This window comes from Lissotriton vulgaris, chromosome 1_1, assembly GCF_964263255.1.
Source record: "Lissotriton vulgaris chromosome 1_1, aLisVul1.2, whole genome shotgun sequence".
Lineage (NCBI taxonomy): Eukaryota > Metazoa > Chordata > Amphibia > Caudata > Salamandridae > Lissotriton > Lissotriton vulgaris.
This window is the reverse complement of record NC_141685.1, coordinates 1,254,356,444-1,254,382,549: the sequence shown is the minus strand read 5'-3', so window position 1 is coordinate 1,254,382,549 and position 26,106 is coordinate 1,254,356,444. Positions and strand designations below refer to the sequence as shown.

Below are 26,106 nucleotides of genomic sequence, written 5' to 3'. Positions count from 1 at the left end.
GCTGGACTCCACCTCCAACTCAGCAAAGCTCCTCTCTTGAGCTACCCATGTTTCTTCTTCAGCTGAGAGCCTCATGGCCTCACGCCTCTTGAGCTCTATCTCAAGCTTCCTCATTTGTAATTCATGGGCCAAGGACAATTTCAATTCCTCCAGGGCACGGGCATGTTTGCTCTCCTCCGCTGCCCTTTCCATTTGCTTCATCTTCATTTCAAGCCTCAACATTTCTAATTTATGATCTCTAGCCCTTTGGTTTTCCTCCAACTCCTCTGGGAAAAAACTTTCAGCTGAATGGTTGCTGCCAGCCCTTGAGGCTGCTCTGGACACAGGCAGATCCTGTGGCCTGAAACCATCCCTCTGTGCATCCTCATCCACTTCTGCATCATCTGTCTCCCCAGCCTTTTTGGTCTCCCACCAGGCCCTTAAGGCCTCCTGTAGCTCCTCCTTCTTGGAGCGGCGCTTCATGGGGCATCCAAAGTTCCTGTAGAACTGCCTGAGTTGACCTACTTTGTAATCACTTAACATTTCAATATCAAACTCCAGTTCTGCAACATCACTTGCTGGTTTACCATTCTGAGACATGATGCTTGGATTCTTTCAGGGTTACGATCAAAAATAGAACCAAAAATAAAAAATGTAGTATGCGGTGGCGTAGTGGTCTGCACTCACTAGTGATGTACACCAATTACTGTGGGTCAAGTACAAATACAAGTTCAAATCCCACCGCCTGACCACCAATGTTAGAACTGGGGGTCTCTAGTTGGCAGAGGTAGGTACCACTGTCCAAATAGGGACCCTTGCTTCTAGTCAGGGCAAGGAGATAACCCTCTTAGATAACCCCTGCTCGCCCTCAAGGTAGCTTGGCCTGAGCAGTCTAGGCTAACCAGAGGCAATGCGTTAAGTATTTGTACCAACACTCACAGTAACACAGTGAAAACACCACAAACTGATTCCACAACAGTTTAGAAAAATAAAGATATTTATTCTAAAACTACACAAGACCAAAACGTCAAAAATCCAACACACAGTTCAAGGATATGGTTTCAAAAGCGTTCTTCAGGTTGTAAGCAAAGTTCTTTAAGTTGCGATCAAATAATCCACAGATGCGTGAAAAGTTCACAGTTGCGTCACGTTGACTCACAGTACCTTTTAGATGCAACAAAGTTCCACAAGCAGGAAGCTGGTGCGGTGGAAACAAGCGATACGTTACTCCTGAGACCCTGGGGAGGCGATGCGACAGCCCCGCTGCAGCAGCGGGCGTGTGGCGACGAATCCGGTCTGTATGGGGAGGAAGGCAGCTTGCGTAGATTCCGGTGCGTAGGTTCCGTGGGAAGTCTGTTCTCGCAAAGGCACGATGCGATGATCTCGTAGGGGCTGCGACGATCTCCGGGGCGACGATGCACGGTCCAGCGGTGATCCTCTCACTCGCAGCTCCTCGGTGAGATGGTTCTGCGACGATGTTCGCAGCGACGTGATGCGGTCCGCAAGCAAGCGGTGCGGCGATCTCACCCAGACGAAATGCTCTGCGACGACACTCGCAGCGATGTTCGATTCTCCCGCACCGGTCTGGTGCGTCCCGCAAACGAAGGGTGCGACGGCTCCGGCAGCGATGTCAGGCGCTGCGCCGATCTCGACCTTCGTAGCGGCGGGAAACTTCTCGCACTGTCGGGGATACGCTCCGCAAGCGAGCGATACGACACTTTTCAGCTTTCACAAGTTTCTCAGCTTAGTCTCAAGCTTCCCAGCTCAGGTTCAACTTCTAGAGGCCCCACAACTGGATCAAGCACTCTACGAAGGACAGAACTCTCTCAGCAGAGTTCAGGGAGACTGGGGGTGAAGTCCTTTTGTTCCTGGGACTTCGGAAACAGGGAGCCAGCTCTTCTCAGGCCCTTGGAGATTCCTTACAAGACAGGGGACACAGCTCACAGCAAAGTTCTTCCCCTCTCCTTGGCAGCAAAGCAACAGCAGGTCAGTCCAGCAGAGCAACAGCAGGACAGTCTTCCTTCTTCCACGTCAGCTTTCTCCTTGGAAGAGGTTCCTTCTTGTTTTCCAGGATGATCTAATTTTCTGTTGTCAGGGGTCCTGTACTTATACCCCTACAGTCTTTGTTCTCTCTGTGCATGTGGGCCCTGAGCCCAGTCTGAACCAGTTCTGGGTGGATCCTGAGCACTTTGTTTTGCTGGCTGCATCTTTCCTTTCAGAGTGAGGGGCAGGGTCCTCAGCCGCCCCGCAGGAGGTGGAGCCAGCATTGTGGCAGGCAAGCACCGCCCTATTCAGCCCAGGTGCTAACTTCGCCCACCACTCAGGTAGCAATTGCATTCATTCAGCCTAGTGCTGACTCATCCAGCCTCCGGGGGAATTCCCCAACCCCTGTCGCTCACAAACCAGACAGTCAATACACAAACAGGCCCAGGCACACAGAAGGGTCAGACAAGAGAACAGCAACTTTCTAAAAGTGCTGTTCTCAAACACAGGATCTAAAAACCACCTTTCCTAAAAGATGCGTTATTAAATTCTGAGTTCAGGGATACTAGATACTTATGTCCTATCTTGTTCCAATGGGAAGAAATGCTGTTAACCACTGTAGCCAGCATCCCCCATGTTAACCTATGGAGCAAGATAGCCTTACAATAGTGAAAACGAAAATGGCTGTAATTCACTACCAGAGCATGTCACCTGCACTAGTACATGCTCTACCTTTCACATACACGGCACACTGCCCAGGGGGGTACCTTGGGCCTTCCATAGGGGTGACTGATGTGCAGGAAAAGGGAAGGGTTCGGCCTGGTCAGCGGGGACGCGGACCAGGAGGACATGGCAGTTCTAAACTGCCCGTAGGCGCTGCAGTGGCAGGCCCGAGACACCATTTTAGAGCTACTCTTGTGGGTGGCACAATCAGTGCTGCAGGCCCACTAGTAGCATTTGTCATCACCGGCCCTGGCACACCCAGTGCACTTTACTAGGGACTTCATGGTGATACAAATATGCCAAACATGAATATCCAATCAGAATAACAATTTACATAGGGAGCATATGCACTTTAGCACTGATCAGCAGTGGTAAAGTGTGCAGAGTCCTATTGCCAACAGCCACGGGTCAGGAAAAATAAGGGAGGAAGAAGCAAAAAAGTTTGGGGATGACCCTGCAAAAAGGGCTAGTTCCAACACCACCAAAAATGGTTGATTGGGGCAAATTATCTGCTGTCATCTGAAGAAAGATGAGAGTGTGTCTGATTTTTTCAATCAGTTTGAAGATGTGTTTCTGGGTTATAGAGGGCAGGATTTGTTTATTGAGGGAGGTGTTCGGTTGTTTGTTAAGAGATTTGTTTCCAATTTGCTTCCTGAAATAGTGACTCGATTGCAGGCTTCTGAGAGCACTTGGTCTACCTCTTCCCTTTCTGTTATTTTGAATATGGTGCAGTATTATGAACACAGGGAAAATGTGGATATGGAGAGAACGGAGAAGAAGCATAAGGTTTTGAAGATGAAGGTGTTGTTGCAGCAGGCTTATAGAGGGAATGGTAGACGATGTGGTGGTTTGACCTGGCAGCTTCCAAGCACTAGCAGGCTGCCTAATACTACGCCTTTAGGGTGTTTTCACTCCGTTTATTTGGAGCGATAACAGAAGTCATGTTATTGCCAAGGTCATTCAGCTTATTTGCAATGGTTTGCACATAAAACAAATGTTTCATGCTGCAAACCAACCACAGTCAGCTGGTTTGGTTGAGAAGTACAATGGTACTCTCAAACTGAAATTGGCAAAGGTTCAGGAGACAACAGGGTTGCAGTGGCCTGATGCTTTCCATTAGGTCTTTTGTCGACAAGACCAACAGCACACTCTAGGACAAGATTTTCACTGTACGAGGTCATGCTTGGATGCCCGGCAAATGTCTGGGGTGTCTATCGCCCTTGGTGGTTCTCAGATATTGAGTATCCGTTATTGATTGATTACCTTTACCACTTAATTGAAAATTTGCGTTCTATTCACAAACAGATCCAGGAAGCCCTACCAGATATACCAGAGGAGCCCGGACATGATATCCAGCGTGGAGAGTTGGTCCTCATGCACAACTTCCAGTGGAAGAAGAGTTTGGGGCCACGGTGGAAGGGACCGGAACAGTCCCTACTATCCATGTGGACCACTGTGAAGGTTGCCAGCCAAAAGAACTGGGTGCACTCTACCCACTGCCGCAGGATAACTTTGTCCTTGCCCTATGACCACTGGGTGAGGGAAGGCATTGGGAACTCTGAGTGTGAGAAGGTACCCCTGTTCGTTCCCTTTAGTGATGCTAGGCTGACTTGGACCCAAACGGATTTGGAGAATGAGGTAGTGTTAAATGCAGCAGTCCCCCCTGAAATACAAGCTATTAAGGAGCCGCTGTTTGTTTATCCAATGGTGCCTGTGGCTGCCAGGTACAATTTGCGTCCTCGGTTGAGGAACGGTGCACAAAAGGAGAAGTCAGATTAGCTAGGGATGGACTGCCTAAGTCAGGTATACTTTGCCATAGTACTGACAAAATTAGTCTATGTTGTTGTGAGACATGTGCACTGTTTTGAACATTGGACAGAATACATTGAAATGTATTCCTTTGGGGTACATTATCCTGGTCGCCGTGGGATACATCAAGAGCTTAGGATGGAGCAAGCTCCAACGCCCATGCTCAAGAGCGCCAACGTATTGATGAACAATAGGAGCCTTTACCAGTGAGGCTATGACGGACACTGGGAGCACTTACCTTTATGATCATTTTTGTTGCATTTCTCTCCTTGCTTAATCATGCATCCCTTTGGTCGGCTTGTTGCTGAGGAGGAACATCCATTTGCACCACCGTGTTCAATGGGGTTGGTCGACAGAGTAAAATAGTTTTCATACTAATTGTTGTGATTGCACAAGCGACAATATTTGGAATATCTTGGTTTCTAGAGGAAAAATTACCTATACATTCTTTGGTAGGTACTATTAGCCCCCCCCCCCTTAGCACATTTTTGTTACTCTAGCCCCCCACAAAGAAGCGCATACACTGTCTAACACGGACAATGTATTTATGCAAATGTTCCATCATGCTCATTATATACCCAATACAAATAATTGTTGGGTTTGTGGGTTGCTCCCTTCTGTCACTCATGAAAGCAATATCTTGTTGTCAATGCCAATGCCATGTATGGGTAGCTGCGAGGGTTCGTATCAATAGTTTCAGCTGGTGTACTTCCAATTCCCTCTTTGTTCTTTGGGTATGACATCCACTGATTCTCATACTATGCATGAATGTGTACACTTCTATCAAGGGTTTACCCCCATAGGACCAGCAGTACAAGGAACTCTAGGGACTCTGTCCTCAAAGTCATGTGTGAACACGTACTGTAAAGTGAAGTGCAATGCCTGGTTTAGAATGGAAATGGCTGTTGTCCAATGGTTTAACACATCGGAGTACTTTCAATCCTTCAGAGCTCAAAATATTATCAAAGATAAACTGATACCTGTATCAGTGGTCAATACGACAGCTAGTTTTTGTGTCCAGGGGACTGGGGTGATAAAGGTGGGGGAGAGTAAATGTAATTTCACCTACAACCTGAATATGACTAATAGTTTACCTTTGATCCTGCCCATAATGTCTATTTTGTTTGTGGGTCACAGGCTCAAGTCTGGCTCCCGAGCGGATAGCCAGGTACATGTTATATCTCTTTTCTTCTTTCCCCTGTATATGTTGCCTGTCTAATTATCATAAAAATCATCAGCTGCAACATAGAAGTACCTTCTAGACTCTAGTCAAAAGGGTTGTTGACACAAATTATGTAGATGAAACAGACACCACTGCCCAGCAATTTGAGAACGCTATAAAGGGCCTACTCCCTTTTTAGGGCCCGTCAGTTAACACGAGTTGTTGAGGGGGTTATCAATACAACCACTTGGATAATGACAAACATCACTGCTGAGCTCCAGGCTACGAGATTACTCACTTTGCAGAACCGGATGGTGCTAGAAGTCATACTTGCGGATAGGGGAGGAGCCTGTTGTGTCATTGGCAGCAGCTGTTCTATTTACATACCTTATACCGCTCCCAAGGTGTCTGAAGCATTACAAAAATGACATAGACTCTTGTCTTACATACACCGGGAAACAGGTACTTGGACACTATTGGGGTGGTTTTGAAAACACTCACATCTTGGGGTTGGAAGATTCTCACCTTCTTTGCTGTGGTTGCTGGAATCTTATTGACATGTTACATGTCTCCCAGTTTGTTGCTCCTATTGTGTCAATTTTCCCACACCCAAACAGAAAATGTAAATTCATGATACTAATGCTGCAATTATGATACAAAAGGATATTGATGATTTGATGCATATTGATGAACGTATTTTTGAGACCACTTCTTTCCGTGCAGTCTCTATTCCTGACACTGAATATATGGATTGTTCCGAATACAGATGTTTCTTTGTCCATGAACATATTGTACTTTCTTTGATCTTTTCCTGAAAATAGTTAGCTGATGCTAAAAGGAGGATCTGTAGTAATGACAATATTTCACTATCTTTACTTGTGCATTATTCCATGTAAGTTAGCATTCTCTGCACCATTTTATGTTTGGCCGCCATCTTGAACCATGATCAAAACTAATCCTTGGTTTTCCTAGAAACGTCCTGCGGTAAGTTTTGTTTCTCCAACGTTGGGCCTTGCTTTGCTAATGAATACACTGCTCGTATTAGTGCTTACCTTTCCCACTAGATAGAGGCCTTCTCCCACCAGTCTAATGGCAGGCACAGACAGAGTGACCTTGGGTAGGAGATAGTGTGTGCCCTGCCTCCGAGTCGAAGCCTATCCTTCTGTAGTTCTTTGTTTAGCTGCATCTTCCTGGAAAATGTCATTATGGCGTGCCTTCTTTGGTTCTGAATTGTACATAATGAATCTCAATGTTTGCTGATGTCAGTCCTCTCTGAAGCACCCCTAGGAGACTGGGCAGACGGGGCTCTGCTCAAGTGTATTTGAATAAACATATATTGGTTTGTATTCTCTACTGCCTGGCTGACTCTTCATTGGTATGGAAGGCTGAGGGGTGGTCATGAGTGACCCGGGTGACCCCAAACGGCCACTTCCTTCAAGAGGGCCAGCCAAACAATGATGAGCACTTAGGGAGTGCAAACCACTCTTCCCCCTGCTCTGGCCAGTCCCGCCCGCCACTGACTGCGATAGGAAAAACAAAATGATAGGAATGTTATGTTACTATCATTTTATTTTTCCTTTTGAGAGGTAGGGTGACGCTCCTCCGCCTTAGCGGAGGAGCCGCCATTGATTATTACGCACTTTGAATATCAAACCGAGTAGGTCAGTTCTGTTGGCACTTAAGTAACTCCCATCAGAAATCTGCTGCTTGTGGGTTATTAACTTTTTTCAAAGCGCTTTCAAAATTAGGAAGTTGCTTTGTTAAGCTGGAAAATTGGAATGATCGAATAATTACAATAATGTCTTGAGCTTTTATTTGAATAGTTTCAGAGGTATTTTTTATAAGTGTGTGCAGTATTTACCGGATGAAAAATGTTTTTAACTTTACACCGTTTTTTTTGCATTGTACTTTTATGGCTTTCTTTTAAGTCGAATAAGGATATATTGACTGACTGACACAAGGACTTTAAGCTGCTGCTTGCGGTTTGCACAGAAACACTTCTACCGACCCCCAATATGCACACAAACACCACCACCATCCCACCAGCTCAAGTACAACGAAATATGGCATGTCATATAAGCCACTTTTTTCCAAACAAGGGCATCCCATGGGGTGGCAGGTTATTCATCTACTAAAGCCTTTCAGCGCCTTGTCAGTTCTATGGTGCGTCATATAAATGTAAATACAATTCAATTCAAACATTAATTTTTGAACTCCAATTGTTTCCTAAAAAACATTTTTTTGTTTTTCTATCTTTTCTACTGTTTGATTCATACATGTGATTTTATTCAGTCTTGTCATTTTATTCAGTAAACATTTTTTTCTGATAAACTTGGTTTGAATATGTGAAGTCATTTATTTCTTAAAGTCATGTATATCTTTGCTGTCATTTTTCTGTGTTGTTGCACATTGCAAGTGAATTTGTGTAGCTTTTCTGACCTGCGATGAGGTCCTTAAATCCATTATGAAACAGGTTGCATGCTACACCGTGATGCTGCGATCTCCCTCAAATGAGATGTGAAGAGCTCAATGCATTCAATACATATTTTAAAAATATATTTATTGTCATGGAAGGTGATAACTAGCAATATACCTCAGCTTGCTTGGAGATGCGCTGGTGGCACCTACTTGGACTAGTTTGGTGTCTGAAAGTGTAGGGAAGAGACTATGGGCCTGATGTAGCAAAGGGTTTTATCAATTCTGTGTCTATGGGAAAATGTATTCATACGTATGTCCAATGTATGACTTTTTTTGTGTAAGAGCAATCCCATCTCCTTTGCTAGAACTATCCTTTGTGTTAACAACCAGGTGCTAAATGAATGTCTGTGGAAGGCTGAGAGGAGTGGTTAATATGGGTCTCAGTCAAGATATGGGTGTTCTTTGATGGCGGCTGAATTATTGTCTCTATTTGAATTTAAATGTTTGCACTTTAGTAAAGGAAGGTTTAAAGATGAGATGCCAACGTGATTTGGGTTTAGTTCACCAGTATGACGTTTGAAGGGCAGAACAATCTCTTTTATGAGCCAGAATGTCTAGTTATTTGTTGACTGAATTAGGAAGCTTTTGGGAACGTTGAGTATTGAAGTTTCAGAGTTTCTAACGTTCTTTGTGTCTGTATTGTTGGAATGCAAGATGAATATATTTTCAGATATAATGTCTTCATTAGCTTTTCCAAGATGAGGACAAGAGGGAGCTGAGGACAGGGCACTGTCTGAAGAAAAGTGGCCAATGCCACCATAATTTCAGGTACAAGAACAGAAGGTGTGTCTGTGACTTCTACACTGATAGAATCAACTAGTCTTAATGCAGAAGAGGATGGAGATAGAGCTTTGGGTGGTGTCTGCAAATCCAAATCATCAGGAGACTGTGGTTCTGGTTCATTTGTGTTGATACAAGCATAGTGAATCTGGTTGGCATGAGGATGAGTTGGAGTCATTGTTGCAGTTTGGTAAGCAGTTATCAGTGGCCTGCATTTTGTTGAAGTTGATGCTAGGAACATTTTTTAAAAATGTTATATAGCGCATGTACACCGGTTATGTTACACATGGACACATTCATTTTGGTAGGCACAAGGATATTAAGTGACTTGCCCAGATTCACAGGATGTTGAGCACCCCTGCTGAAACTCGGACATGGTTCACCAGCTTCGAGGTCGACCGCTCAAGCTGTTAGGCCAGGTCCTCTCCCATATTGATAATGATATCCTACCATTGTCAATTTCCTGAAGACAGTCAGCAGTGGGGTTTCTGGACGGCACTGGTCAAATATATGGAACTTATAGTTCTCTTAGTCCCACTCCTGGAGTTCTGACTGGCCACAAAACTCAATCTTGGTCAATTTTTTCACAATATTTGGATCGCAACCTAATTTCCTTTTTCACATTGAACTTTCCAATTCGAATTGCATGAATCTGTAATCACATTTGTTTTCAATTACTTTCCATATTTTGTTTTTCAATTAGTTTCCAGATGTTGGTGTCTTTTTCCATAAAGTTTTTCCACTAGGAGATGTCGATTTTAATAGGTGAAAAGTATTGATTACATGTTTTAAAAAACATATATATTGTTTGATGAAGTCCTTGTAAGGGATGAAACACGTTGGCTGGGTCTGTTTTAATTGTGATGGAATTGGATACTTAATAAAAAAAAACTTTATGGAAAAAGACACTAACGTCTGGAAATCAATTGAAAAACAAAATATGAAAAGTAATTGAAAACAAAAGTGATTACCGATATATGCAATTCGAAGTGAAAAGTTTCATGTGAAAAGGGAAATTAGGTTGCGCTCCTAATGTTGTGAAAACACAAACTCCTACCATTGTCAGTTGGTAACAGGTGTGAACAATCTAGTGAGTGGGGATCTTGTGATCAGACAAGGGGCAGGAGAAACTTAGTCAGGTACAGATTTTAGTAAAGGTCGTTCTGAGTGCATTTCCCTGAGTGGTGTAAACATGGACAGTCGTTCAGATCCAGCACAGGTTTACCATACCAAGCAGTGCTTCACCTGCTGCTGAGACTCTCTGAAGCCTCGAATTTTCTCCATATGAATTATGCACTCTTTATACATTAGATGGCAATGTTTACGCATTACACCTAAATAATGAGGCTCAAGTTAATGTTTTAAACATGATTCTGCTTGATGTGTGTTGGCCTCCATCATTATATGTCACGTGACTTTACACCTGTGTTACCTTGTTCTGCAACCACCCTGCTGGCTTTTGTATCCCTCAGGCATGTGTGTCACTGCCAGCGTCCTGTGCCTAGCCAGAGCAGAGAGTGAGCCTAAAATCTTGACCAGGTGGGCACTGTAGTGTTACGCATGTGCACTAACCAGAAAATCAGCTATGCGGATGTTGGCTTTTCCCATGATGTAATTTCATATGCCCTACAACCCATGCCCACGGTCTGGCAGTGGCACACAACAGTACTGTCGTCATTAGTGTGCACCATACTTTTTAAGCAGAAATAATTTGTTGTGCCCTTATTCCACCCGAGTTTTGGCATGGGCATTTTTTTTGTATACTGACTTCATTTCTTTCCTCTATTTTCTCATCAGATAAGCTTTGGCTCTGGACTCTCCGCTCTGAGCGATAAGGTTCAGTTCCCCTCATTCCTCCGCACGGCCGTGAAGGATTTCCAGCCGGAGGTGATCGTGCAGATACTGCGAATGTTCCACTGGACGTGGGTTGGGCTGTTCTCATCTGATACTGAATATGGAGTCCAAGGAAGTCACAAAATCCGCGAGGAAGCTGACAAGTACGGCATTTGCCTTGAGTTTTCGGAATTGTTGACTGCAGGGGCCTCAAAGAAGAAAATCGGACAAGCTGTTAACAGGATTAAAACGTCTTCGGCAAGAGTCATTGTGCTCTATGTCTATCCAGCAGAGATAAGCCCAGTGCTGGAAGAACTGTCTCTGCAGAACATCACCGGAAAGGTCTGGGTGGCCATTGCAGGCTGGTTTTCTTCTTTGGTGTTTTCTAGAAGGGAGTTTTGGGAAATCCTAGCGGGTACCGTGGGCATTGCATCCTACAGCGGTGAGATCCCAGGGTTTAAGGACTTTCTGTACAGTATCCACCCACGGCAGTACCAAGGGGACCTTTATATGAAGCTATTCTGGCAGCACGCATTTGGCTGTCAGTGGATAGACACTGTTAATCAAAGTGAGACTTTACTAGCCAGGAAGCCGCCCTGCACTGGGAAGGAGCAGCTGGAATCTCTAGATGCAACCGTCTACGATGTCTACAATTTCAGATTTTCATATAAGGCATACATGGCGGTCCGGGCTCTGGCACAAGGACTGCATGATATGCTCACCTGCCGACCTGGGCAAGGCCCCTATAGGAACCAGGAATGTGCAAAAAAGGCACATTTTCTACCTTGGCAGGTAAGCTAGTGACCTATAATTGTGCTCTTAAAAAGCTTTTTCACAACCCCACTATTGCCACACATGAAAGGTTATAGCTCTATCTATGGATGGCAGCTTTGTATAGGAGTCTTTTATCGATTTTGTTTAGCTTCACTATTTCTGCATAAGGTGGGAATAAAAAGGACACATGGATCCATTTAAACATAATCTAATCTCTTTCGAGACATATCTGTGAAATAGAATTATGTTGTTGATATTGCTAGGAGAGGAAACCTTATTCATGGTTTTTCCTTATGTTGTCATCACAACAGGCGATGGCGATCCCTACAATATGAAAAGGTGTGTATGGCAGTGCAGTGACCTGCAGGACCCTCAGCAGCCGCTGTTAATGTGTCTGGAAGCAGAAAACTCAGAGTGCTGAGGCTAAATGAGAGACAGGGCTTGCAGGTTCGCGATTGGGTGGATATCTTTAGGAGTGTGTGGTTTTGTGAGAGATGTTAGCGTTCTGGGAACTTCTGTTTTTTTCTCCTTAAGGCAGGACAGTGCTGCAAGCCATTTGTCATCTGTGCTGTGCGGTTCCAGCTCTGCAACCCTTGTATGGAGGGCTGCAGGTCAACCCTGTTAGGACTAACAACTCTTTGGGTGACTTAGGGCACAGGTGGCACCACATACCATTTTCTAGTAGATGTCCACCAGTAAAGCACCAGACACACCTCTCCTTATCGACAGGGATGTTGCTATCACTATCTAAAGCAGTTGATGCAGGGGCACAGGGAAGCCAGGTGTGGGTGGGGCTCACTTCACCTCAGTGAATGTCATTTTTTTAATTACAGGGGATGATGCCCAATGTCCTTGCTTGCATTAGTGCGCAGGGCTCTCTTGCTACACAATTGACTCCAGGCTTGTCTGCACCCCACTGGACTCACCACTGTACCATGTGTGAATGCGGGAGGGTGAGACTATCACTTCGGCTCACTGTTCCTTCCTACCACTTCACTGCTTATTGAGCAGAAACCCCCAGGGAATGTGAAAGGGCATTCCTGGGTTGCCACGAAGAGTGGAGATGGTCCAGTCCCTATTTTGACTAAGAACATCACAATACCATAGGACTTACAGAAGGCCATACGTGCCTGAATGAGAGAGCACTAAAATATGTTTCCACAAATACTTGATATGTATCATATTCGTGACCAGGTATGCTGTTTGCCTCTGATGTCATAAAACAGTTTGCGCTCATTATTGGGCCCAAAGAACCAGGTGGACTCTCAGTTTATGTAATGAGTTGGATTACTTATGCCTACCTCTTAAAGGCAAATTAGGAGCACATGCTTCTATCTACACTGCAAATTAGGTTGTGTGCAGGACTGTACTATTGCTTTAGTCCTCCTGTCCCCAAGGAGGGAAAGCAAGGATACAATCAGCACAGAACATAATATTATCTTAGACAAATGTCTACTTCGTTGATAAATTGCAGTGCTTATTTGTCAGTAAGGGTTTGGCAATTTGCTGTCTCAGTAGAAGTAAAATATGCCCTATCCTTCATGCTGTAGATGTGTTCTTTTCATTCAAGCACGACAGTTGCTTCCACCATGGGCAATTCCTATTTGGCCCCTTGAGGACCTAAAAGGGACAACAGAAAGACACGCAGCAACTGCACCATGGATCAGCCAATGCCATTTGACTGATGCTACTTTCAGACACCTGGGTCCAAATATCACTTCACCAAGGCTTTTACCTATCAGCAGATGGACCCCTCAGTCTGATCCTCAAAAATACAGGCATCTCAATATCCCATTAATACGATGGCTCTCTACTCTATGAAAAAACATCAATAGTTGAGGGCACCGTCAACCTACACACCTGCCCTGAATGAATTGGATGTTGGGAGAACTTTCTCATGTTAAATCCCTTGACCCCAAAGTTCCTCCTCATTACGTCCTCTCCTTGGAGCACATTGATCTCTCTCTTATGGACACTTTAAAATTCGATGGTCTCAATCTCTCACTCTCACTTTCACTTGTGGCAAAATTCGTCTTTTCCTCACCTACTCATTATGCCACATATTGAAAAAAGGAAACAAAGTCGATAAATATTTTATTTTATTTTATTTATTTATTTAAACTTTTACCGCGCACAGCTACCCACAGTGGGTTTCCCGGCGCTAGGGACAGACTGGAGAAGAAGATATCAGATAGCCAGCATACAGGATCCAACTACTTATGTGAACAACAGCGTTTTCAGTGCTCTGCGAAAACGAAGAAGACTGGTCTCTAATTTAAGGGCAGTGGGCAGGGCATTCCAATATTTGGGACCAAGATAGGAGAAGGAACGTCCCCCTATCCTTGCCAGCTTAAATATTAGTATAGAGAAATTGCCAATTTCCGAGGATCGTAAGGTACGTTTGGGCCTGTAAAGTTGTACCAGTTTTTGTAAGTAAGTAGGTGCAATGCCTTGCTTGATCCTAAACATGTAGCATAATGCCTTAAACTTTATGCGGCTGGAGATCTTCAACCAATGAAGATCATGCAAGGCAGATAATGCAGAAGTTCTTCTAGGGACATTCTTCAAGAGTCGCGCGGCTGCATTTTGTACAACCTGCAATACTTTAACAGTGGCTACATCAGCACCCAAATATAGTATGTTGCCATAGTCCAGGCGAGATGTTATCAATGCCTGGACAACCGTTCTACGGGAAGGAATGGGAAGCATCCATAAGATCTTTTGTAGCCACCTGAGAGTAGAAAAACAGGTTGCTGCGACCTTAGTGGCCTGCTGCTTCATTGTTAACTTGTCGTCAATTTGAACGCCCAAGTTACGTACAGCATGTGTGGGTACAGGAAGTGCACCCATCTCATTTGGCCAATGCTGAGGGCCCCAGAGGTTCTTATTTTTCCCCAGAATGACCACCTCTGTCTTCTCCCCATTCAGTTTGAGACAGTTCCTCTGCATCCAGTCCGCCACAAGAATGAGGCCCGTTATTCTCGTCTCGCCCTGATAGGGAGAAGACGATCTGGGTGTCATCAGCGTAAGAGAACAGGGTCAGCCCCGCCTGCTCTACGATGTTAGCCAAGGGTTTTACATAAAGATTGAATAATAGGGGGCTGAGTATGGACCCCTGGGGGACACCCCGCGCTGAGGAACAGACCGCTGATGCCGCCTTAGGGGAGAAAACTTGAAAGGTTCGCTCGCCAAGAAAGGAGGCCACCCAGGCTAAGGCCCTACCAGTCACGCCGAGTGACCGCAGAGAGTCAAGAAGGATGGAATGGGGCACGGTGTCGAAAGCTGCGCTCAAATCCAACAGGATGAGCGCCATAGTTTCACCCTGGTCGACACCGTGTCGGAGACTCTCTGTCACCCCAAGAAGGGCTGTCTCGGTCGAGTGGCAGGACCGAAAACCTGACTGGGAGGAATGTAAGAAACCAGAACTTTCCACCAGTTCAGTGAGCTGGGTATTAATGTGTCTCTCTAACACTTTAGAGAAGATGGGTAGCAGGGATATTGGACGAAAGTTGGCAAGATTCGAGATATCAGCACCAGACTTTTTTAACAAGGGCACTACCATAGCGTGTTTCCATGGCTGGGTTACATATGCCTCAGTAAGTGAGGCGTTTAACAATTAAAAAAAAATCTGATGGGTGGAGGGATCTAATTGTTTGAGTATTTTAGCCGGAAGTGCATCGCACGGAGAGCCAGAGCGCACACTATTTAGACAAGAAGAAAAGGAACTATTGTCTAATGGCTGCCATACAGAGAGTTTGGCAACGTTGTCAACATTAGCAGATGACTGCCCAGCGCCAGATGCAAAAGGGGTTACCATCGGTGGCGGGGTAAAAAGATCATAGATCAAGTCGACTTTTTTAACAAAAAAGTCAGCTAAGGATTGGCATTGAACCTTGTCAAGCGCGGGAGGCGTAGGAATAATGTCCGCTCCTGTCAGTTTTTTTACAACTGAAAAGAGCACCTTAGGGCAGTTTTGTGCATCTGAAACTATTTTTTTAGTATAGTCTGCTCTGGCTGTTTTGCAGCTGTTATGATAGCCCTTCAGAGCTTCTCTGTAAGCTACTTTGCGTGTAGGAGAATAATTGCGCCTCCATTTCCTTTCTAAAATCTTACATTGAGTGCGAAGGCACTTAAGCTTATCGGAGAACCAAGGTGCAGGTGAATGATGAGGCATAGTTTTGTTATATGTCAAGGGAAGCGTGGAATCAACAGCATTATTTAACCACTGACCAACTGCACAATTTAGTGCAGAGATAGATAGGTCGGTGTTAGGAAGTGTCCTTAATAATTGTTTATTAAGTTCTGGCATGTTAATTTTCCCCCAACTGCGTGTCCGTTTATCTATTTCCTTTCCGATCTGTAATGCTGTCCTGGTAATATCCAATGAAAAAGGAACAGCAAAGTGGTCAGACCATTCTATTGGGCGTGCTTTCTGAGAGCAGTCCAACTGTAGATTTGACAGGATGGGATCTAATAAATGACCAGCCAGATGTTTAGGGGCAGAGTTCAAGAGTTGAATGTTAAAAACCTCGAGAGTAGAAATAAGCAGTTTAGTGGACGTACTGTCGGAATCTTCGAGATGGATATTTAGGTCCCCTAGAATCGAAAAGTAGGCTGCTCTAAGCAGCAAGGGGGCCAGGAAATCTGGCAAAGAAGAAACCCAGGGATTAGCATTCCCAGGAGGGCGATAGATTAATAGACCTGTCATTGTGAACTGAGGGTTAATAGTTAGCCTAAAAAGGGCTGCCTCGCAACCTTTGAAAGGAATGTCTTCAAATTTACAGGTGTACTTAGATTTGAAGATCATGGCTATCCCCCCCCCCTTTGCCTAGAACTCTGTCTTTTCTTACGATGACGTAATTAGGGGGAATTGCAGCGGCAATATCGGTGCCAGAGCTGTCATGCAACCAGGTTTCTGTAAGAAACACAGCATACGGTTGTTCATCAGTGATGAAGTCACAGATGCTATATTTGTGTTGTGGGAGAGATCTACAATTAATACTCCAAAAATGTAAAGAGGAATGTGAAGAGACAGTATTGGACTTAACAGGCCTGCTGCGTCTGACATAGCGCTTAAGTGATCTCCAGCTCGCTGGTATTCCGAGAGCGAAACCGCATTGGTGACATTTGTATTTGGGGAAGGGCAATGTACATACAGAGCAGGTCTTGCTAGCAAAGCGGCGCCATGAATGTAATTCCACAGCAGAATAGGAAAGAACCATAATGCAATACAGTAGATCAGAAACAACTTACTCACAGATGATGTATAAAGTACTTGCCAGAGCCCAGAGCCCGTCGGAGCGCAGACGGGCTGACTCAGGCGAGACTCCGGCGCTAGGGACGGCGCTTCCGCAAACGCGACCGCTAGCGCGATAGGGTGAAATATCTACTGCCACGCCCTAAAAAAATCATTTATCCGCCCAGATCATATGAAAACTGCCCTTATCATATGAGGATTTTGAGAATCAATTTCTGTTTGTAAACAAATGAATTAATTGTTTTATTGAAAACAGATAAATATGCATACAGTATCGAGTAGCAGACAAGAACAAAAAAAGAACACATGAATTCTCTGGGGAATGTGGCCTGACACAGATGGAATGAGCTGCATGGACTGGGAGCTCCTGGGGGACTCACTTGTATGCAGCGCCATATTGCCAGTTTTTCGGCTCCTACAGCTCCTAAAAAATAAGGGCATCCCTCTTTACTGCCTGTCGTGTTGACTGGACTCCTCTTCTGCCCACCGCCACACCCTGGGGTATACTGAGCTCCGATGGCAGAATTGGCCTGGGCTGCACTGAGCTCAAGATGGCTGCCATGACTGCTCGGAGCCACCGTGAGGGAGCCTGAGATGCTGCAGGGTCCTCTGTTGCCTGTGGAACTGTGGCGACCTGGCTGTGGTCTGCCCTGGTTGCTGCCCCATTCTTTGGGGGGGATGCAACGGCATGGTGAGTCAGGGCCTGCAGAGCAAGACTGGTAGACAGCCGAGTGGCGCAAAAATTCCTGACCTGGCAGGTCCTACTTGGCTTTGACTTGGATGCCTCCTGATCTCTCAGCTGCCTGTTCCTCACCTGTACTACCTGTGGGGGGATGGCTGTGGTGACATGTGCTGGTGCCCGCCTACCCTGGTGGAGAGGTGGCCCGTAAATCTGCCAGCGCCTGGCGAGTAGAAGGATGTGAACCCTCTGGAGATCTTGATTCTCCTGACTTCGGCCGAGTTGGGCCCTGTCACCAGGGATTCCTGCTCACCCTGCAGCTTACACCCTGTCCTTGCAACCCCTGTGACCACAGTTGGGAGCGGTGATGGTGCCTCCAGAGTGAGGTTGAGGAGCAGTGATGCTGTGTGCCCAGCCTGGTTGCTGGAGTGTGCCACAGAGTCGGTCGATCTGACCAGCCAGAAGTCAGAGAGCGCTGGGCCTTTTACCTGTTGCAACCCGCCAACCCTGGTCTAACAGTGTCACTTTTGTCTCCTTGCCTTTAATGCGGCAGAGCCCGTGGCACAACTGACAGGGTACAGGAGCACTTTGAAGGGAAGTATGAATGAATACATGTATTGTGGTTACTCAAAACCATAAAAATAGAGCAATTAAATAATTAAAAACATTTGCATTGTAAAAATCTAAAGTGCATTAGTCCGTTCCTGCTCTCTCAGCAATATGGCCTGCTCTTTGAAGGGGAGTAGTACCTGTGGACTGCCCCGGGGATCTCTACAAAGAGAAAGGTGATTGCCGGGTGCTCGCATGGTACCCTGAGGCTGCCTGTGGATTCGCATTGCCTCGCACCACTGTCCCCATTGTGCTTTTTTGTTAGGACCTATCCAATATGCACTACAGCTGTGGAACGTTTTGCTGTGGCATGAACAATACCCCTGATTGGGATACTGCTCTTTCCTGTCCCCATGGGGAGATCCAGGGGATACATCACTGCTCTGCCTACCACTTCATTCTTATCAGAGTCAATCTGTGGTCGCCTCTGCTCCGACATGCCCAGTACTACTTCCCTCGACACCAGTGTCACAGAGGAGGGATCATCACAACTGCCCCATCTCGCCAATGACCAAGATAATAGGGTCTCCCACACCCTGGCAGTTTCCTCTGAGGCTACTTTGGAACTATCCTCCTTGCCATAACTGAAACCAGGTAAGCATTAGAACATAAAATGGATAGTGTGGTGCCAGACTTGAGCCTCCTTCTCGATGACCAAAGCAAACTCTTAGAGAGGCTAACCAAGGATGGGAGGGACGGAAACAACAGTAGGAACCCTCCAAGACTATTTAAGAGATGTCACAAAGAGACTTTGACTTTTGGAATACCGCTCAGAGGAAGAGAAAGCTCATCAAAACAGCATCTCGGTTGTTGGGCTACCGGAGCAGAGTGAGTGAACAGATTTGGTCTCCTTCAGGGAGTCCTGCTTGAGAGACACTGTGCCCCTAACGGACTCCCCCCCCTTCTTTGCACTTAGACATGTCCACATGGTACTGGCAAGACCCCCACCACCCTGGGGGCACCGCTGTGGATAGCGTTTGGGAGGTTACTGCATTTTTGAGATGGGGACCATATCCTACAGGAAGCTCACAATAAGGAGAAGCTCCTCTTAGAATATCAGAAGGTGAGGGTGTTATAAGACTTTACGAGGGCAGTGCAACAACAAGCCTCCTTCCTTGACCCCAAAAAATACCTCTGTCAATTGAGGCTAAAGTCCACCATGATCTTCCCTGCAATATAGAAGGTCATTAGTGACACAGGAACCAAGTTTTTCACCGAGCGGCAGGATGTGTGGGACTGGCTGCACTCTCTGTCGGGAGCTGTAGATTGCCCGCATCCCACACCGTAGAGACCTCTAATACTGCACACGGCCATCCGCCGCAGGTAGCTGTGGGGTACTTTGCCCACAAGGGAGCAGTCCCAATTGGATAGGAGCCATGTAGAGGATCTGTATTCAATATTGGGATATCAAGTACTCCATCCCCTCGGGTGCAGAGTGAGGAATTGGTGGAGGGAACAGACTCAGAGACTGGCTCAGATTCAACCCTTCACTCATCTGAATTTCCGCAGATTAGTATGGATCAGTAGATGACCTTGGCGGAGGTCCTCTCTGTGTGACTAACCTGCTGTCCCCTGCTGATTTGGGTGTACTGTGAAATGTTTTGAAGCTCGCTGCTATAGCTGCCTGTTGTCAGACTGTTGGGGGAAGAGGAGAGAAGACTTCCCTCTATGACATACCTTTCTGTTCTTCTGATATTGGGTGCCGGGGGGGGGGCATGGGGGCTCTGCTGGTGCAGTACCTCTTCCATGTTTTCTGCCTCTGACTCTGATAACAGGTCCAGGTACGGGATACAAAATCCTAACAGAGAATGCCTGGGGGGTTAATACTATGACAAAGAGGTACATGATCTAAGCATACTTAAAGGGTAGGGGAGTACATATTACTATGCTTCAAGAAAGTCACCTCACCGCCTCAGAGAGAGCTGCTCTCCATAAGAGTGTTGGGGTCAACTTTTCTACACCACATCCTCTGCCTTTGCAATGGTCGTGCTCATATGAGTTTGACCGGGGTACCCCTACAGGTGATGGAACGACAGGTTGGCAAGGAGGGAATATATGTGATCATTTGCAGGTAACTAGGAGGTGGAGACTTTTCACTAGTTAATTTATACACTCCCAACATGGACCAGGCTCGGTTCTTTGATTACACTCTTCAGTGAGGTAGCATCAAACATGACCTTTCCTATCCTTCTTGGTGGAGACTTTTATTGCATTACCAACCCCCTACTAGGCTGGTCACATGCCCCTGTATTGTGATTGGCAATTACATTTCAAACATGGATGTCACAATGGGGGCTCCTCAATACTTGGAGGTAATTGAGCCCAGCAGACAGGGACTACTCTTTCCACTCCTCTTTACATGATGTACACGTACGACTGGACACCTTTCTCTGCATACCATCTCTATACACACTAGTGACCCGCGTTGAATATTTAGCAAAAACCATATCTGACTATAACCCACGGCATCTCACACTAGCCAAGAGGTTAACCCCATCTAGCATTCTGACATGGCACCTCAAATGTGAAAACTTGGTGGGCCCAGCCATTCGATCCAGCATAGGGGAGGAGATCAGGGAATAGTTTGCGGAAAATGAGTACACAACCTCCTTGGTTTTGATGGATTGAGACACCTTCAAAGTTGAGTTAAGGGGCCAAACTATAGCACAGCTGGTTGGGGTGCATGAAACATTTGTTAATGAGGTTCTTGTGCAGGAGCACCTCCTTCAGCGGCTTGAAAAAGATATGTATGATCATCGTGCTCTGCAACAGCCAGTCTCAGGGGGCCCACGAAAAACTGGCAGAGCTCATGGAAAAGCTCGGGTGCTTTGATTACAAGGAGATATATGGTCAGGGTGCACATAGAGTGTGATAAATCAAGGATGTTACTTGCGTGGCTAGCAAACCCATCCAAAAAGGGATCCATAATCCTATAATTGGACAATGATCTGCTTGGTAAGGTACACTGTCAGTTCAAGATTTACAAATGGTTTCAGAAATATTACTTTGCATTATATGCCTGTCGGAAACAAGTTACATGCATATATGCGGTCGGGTGAGGATCGAGCAGGTATTACCGAGCGGTTTCGCCGATAGGAACAATGTTTTCACGAGGTGATCCCGCCCTCGCCTGAGACCATGAAGTGCAAACTAGCACCCATACATATACGCCAATAAGATACAAATCGTATGTATTAACACGCATGTTTAATAATTAACAGCGCAAAGAAAAATATATAAAAAACAAACCTATTTATTTAAACATAGGAGTGGAATATACAGGGCTGGACCCTGTATGGTCCTGATGAAAAGCTTGGGGAGCTTGAAACATGTCGACCACAGAACACTGATCTAGCACAAATTCAAGGTTAGATAACAGTGTTACCCCATTTTAGTATACCAAACTAGGAGCAGAATAAATTGTTGAGGCCCACTAGCACGGTATTTTTAATCACACACCCACTCCACCACCACAACACTCTACACCACACATAGCCTTTCACAAATATAGTGCTCCTGCGTAGTCCGCTAGTCGCAGCACGCCCCTTTTCGTAGAGAACTGGGATGGCCCCAATGATGAAGCATGTCACCGTGGGGAAGTCCCGGTGAGTGAGGGGACTCTAGAAAGAAATTTTTCTTTCTCATTATAGTAGACACTGACAGAATTTGGCAGTAACCATACACACATACTAGGTCTCTGAACCCATCACAGTGGGTTCCTGACGTTCTCTTTATCGTTTAGTCAATTAAAACCATAACAATTTTTATTCTTTGAATATCAACATTGAGTCACTATTTTTTTCACTACAAAAGCTGGGGCAACTGACCACTGCAGCCATCGGATATAGGCCTTTGTCGATGTTGAATGTGGACCATAATATCCTGGCTAGGATTTCAGCCACACGAGTCTTGTACAGTATGTATAGCCTCATTCATGAAAATCATACAGGCTTAATCCTGGTCTGTAATATGGCCCTAAACATCTGGAGGGCCAAGGCGCTCCTACTAGATGCACAGCGTTTGAATCCAGAAGCAGTAGTAATGTCTGTGGATATAGCAAAACACTTTGATAGCCCGGATTGGCGGTATGTATAAGCCGTGATTGGGTAGCTGTGCATGGGCACCAGTTTTATTAACTGGACCAGGCTGCTACATACCTCTCCAGTGGCACTGGTGAAAATGGAGGAACTGATCTATGAAGAATACTGGGTGGGGCGTGGCATGAGGTTGGGGTGTCCCCTATCACCTCTGCTCTTTGCCATTGCAGTAGAACCTCTAGCATGTAAAGCTAGGCAGGGGACGCACTATCCTGGCATAAAAGCTCTAGGAGTCACCCATCACATTGCACTCTATGCTGATGATATGTTACTTTTCCTCAATGATGAACAAGTAGATATTACAAGACCATTATGTCTATTAAACAACTTTGGGACACTATCAGGAATATGAGTGAATTGGAACAAAAACTGTTTTTTCCCCTTAGATCCTATGGACGATGTAGACGGAGACCATGGGGGTCCCAGGTGGGAACAGACCTTGTTTTGATACTTGGGAGTTCACATCTACAGAAACAAAATTAACATCCCTAAGGGCAACATACGAAGGGCGAATGCAGCTCTCCGAACCAATGTAGAGTTCTTTAAGTCTCTACCTATATCCATGATAGGTAGGGTCGCAGTGGCAAAAATGGTAGCTTAGCCCAGGCTCTTGCATTATTTTGTTACTCTCCCCATAGTTATCCTCAGGAGCAAATTTAGAGAGATTAATATCCTACTGACTGCTCTAATATGGAATAAGGGGAGATGTAGAGTATCACTTTCAAAACTCCAGCGTCCTAGCCTGGATGGTGGCCTTGCAGCCCCCATTTTCGAATTCTACTGTTTGGCAACGCAGATTGAGGTGGAGTCAAGATTGGTGGTAACTAAAGTTCAGAATGTACCGTCGGCTGGGGCAGATGTTCTTGCACCCCAGTGGTGTTCCCAATTACTGCTGGACCCTAAAAAACTTAGACCTGAGGCTGGGAGCTTAGTGCTTGAGGCTAAGCACTGCTAGATGTGCTGCCTCCAGAAAACCCGCAACTCAACCCTCTACTCGCCGGCTCTGACACTTAGAGGGCTCTCGACCTTACTACTGGCAGAGGCATGACCGCAGTTAGTGGACTGGTTGCTTTTGGCATTGCGACGCTCCGTGACCTCTACAGTGGTGGCAATTGCAATAATTTGAAGAGTTACAACTCACATATGACCTGCCGCCTGGTCACTTTTTACTTTGTGGGACACTATCAGCAGCAATCCATAGAACAGAGGGAGAGCAGTTGACTAATCTCAAGAAACACATGGGTAGACACATAACAGGCACGAAATCAGGTAAATGTAAGGTTATCATGAAGCTTACAACTTCCTACACGGAGATGCCATTGCTCCCCTTCATGCATTGCAAGACAAATGGTCAGCAGATCTTGCATCTCCCTTGACAGATGGGGACTGGGCGAGGGTGCTTACTAACAACCCCTAAGTGTCAAGGAATGCATGTTTTAAGTTGATAAACTTCTATTTCCTACATAGGGCATATCTCACACCGGGTAAGATAAATATTTCCACTCTACTTAAACAATGTGCCCTAGATATGCAATGGTGGGCACAGAACTCATACAGATGGCGTGGGACTGCCTCCAGATTACCGAATTCTGGCCAAAGGAGCTGATGTTGATTAATTGCATCACTGGACGTAATATTGTGCAACCCCCCTCTATGTGCTTCTTGGGCCCATACCTAAAATGGGACAAACACAAGGTGACCACTAAATTTGCAGACCTAGCACTAATAATGGCTAAAAGGCAGATATGTATGCATTGGAAGAATGCTAGGGGAACACTGGTAGTTAAATGGCATAACAACCTGAAGCACCGGACAGAATACAAGAGTATGGCCATTATGTGGGATGCCAGGTGGGGAAGGGTCCAGATGGAAACATCGAGAGCCTATGAGGGACTATTGGATGACCTCAAGCAGGAGGACAACCAGGACCATGAAAGTGTGCACACGCCCTAGCTGACACATTCATGGTACTGCAACATTGTACACATTCTCCCAGGCATATGGGCTACCTGGCTTACCACTGACCTGTAGCACTTCTGTGTGCCATCCTGTGCAACTTAGCTCTTACATCATATTGTGCTCCCCTTTCTGCATTTGACACTCTATAGACGTCATGTGTTCTCATCTGTATAGCGCCTTCTGGGTGGTGAATGGACGGCTTGGGGGTGCGTATGTTGGGATTGTTGGTTTTGCTTAACGTGATCACTAATGGTAGTGTTGACTCCGCGTTTGCCTGAGATGTGCATGGACTGGCAATGTTTGGAGTGATGTGCAGCTTAGCATATGTGATCCTTTATTTCAGATATTATGTAATATTATCATTGCTGCCTATGTTCAATGCACTGCATGCCCTGTATTGAACATTCCCTGTTCTTTTTGTTATTGTATCAGGAATACTCCAAAAATATGCTTGAATAAACAAACAAATTCAGGAATTATCTCAAGTAAATGTCACATGACATAAAGTTCGGCGTGTGAAAGTGTGATATTGCACTAGCCCACTACTAAAGCTACAGGGCAGTGTTCCACTCACTGAGAGATCAGGCATTTTGTGAATTCTATACTGGCAGGTGCCCCAAGTCATCAACTACTCCTCTTAAAACTGCCAGGTTTGTGGCCATGGCAGACAAAATTCATCACATCCTCCTGTATGTCGCAATCTCCAATGGATTCTCCTAGTGGCCAGAACTAAATTCAAACTCTGCTGCCAGGCCTAAAAGTCCACTTACCAGAAAAAGCTCCCCCTACAAGAATTATTGTCCTTTTTTGGTACTTCTGAGTATGTTTTTTTTGTGTTCAAAATATTTTATTAGAATGTTTGATAATAGATAACATACCAAAAAGAACTCCGAAAATGTACAAACATTAATCCAAATATACAGTATGGATAAAAATAAGATAAACATTCTAATTTATAAATAAGAAATTCAAGATTATTTTATAAAGTACCTACAAAACAAAATGATATCCCTGCAATGAAAATAAAAAGGACAACAGCATAACTTTATAATAATGGTTTATAGGAGAGGAGTTGGCCTAACGGCTAGGACGCTCGACCTCGGACCTGGGGATCTGGGTTCGAGTCTGGGTAACAACGCCAAAACCTTCTGTGATTCTGAGCAAATCACTTAATCTCCCCGTGCCTAAAATGAATGTGTGTCCTCATGTAACATAGCTGGTGATATGTAAAGCGCTCTGATGCTTGATTCGGTTTGGGTCTAGTTCGCTCTATATAAAACTCTGCAAAAAAATAGAGCTTCTAGGCTAAAAATTAAATTATATATATATATATATACATTTTTTTTTTTTTAAACTTGTACAAATTCTGGATTCAACATTAAATAATCATCAATTGGATTCCAAAAATTTTAATTCTTCGGATTATTATGAATGATACCAGATAAAGTCAAATTAGCACCCTTTCTTGTGAAAATAATCTAAGCCCACCATACATGAACAGATAAAGAAGGTGGATCTTTCCAATTAGCAGTAATTGTCCTTATAGCTGCTGACATTAAACAATCAAAAAGTTGTTATTCAACAGGGGCAATTTAGTAGTGGGAGAAGAGGCTTTGCAAATAACTAATTTATATGAAAAGGTATCTAATACATTCATATTCATGTAATCCTTTGCCAAACTTCATCCAAAAACTTCTTAACAAAATTGCAATCATATAACATATGCCTTAATAATCCTCCATCTAAAGAACAATTCCAACAATAGAAAGAATTGAAAGTTGGGCATTATATCATTTTAATGAGGTCCAAAAACAATAAAAAAGTATATAGGAATTAGTTGGATTTAATGTTACCGGCAACCAACCTGATATAGAATTCAACCGAATCTTCCTTCATGTGTCCAAAGATAAGGACAACTCTAATTCTGCGTTTCAAAAGGTAGAAAGAAAATTGATATCAGAAATATTTTACTTTTTATATAATA

The 26,106-nt window shown here is 44.9% G+C and overlaps 1 protein-coding gene across 1 annotated transcript in view; it reads left to right on the top strand.

The window, feature by feature from the left end:
* LOC147748943 (extracellular calcium-sensing receptor-like) overlaps positions 1–26,106 on the top strand; it is a 274,522-nt gene that overhangs the window by 166,927 nt on the left and 81,489 nt on the right. The window contains exon 3 of the mRNA XM_086929230.1: positions 10,712–11,539. Within this exon, the coding sequence (XP_086785356.1) occupies positions 10,712–11,539 (828 nt within the window). The remainder of the gene's footprint in view (positions 1–10,711; positions 11,540–26,106) is intronic.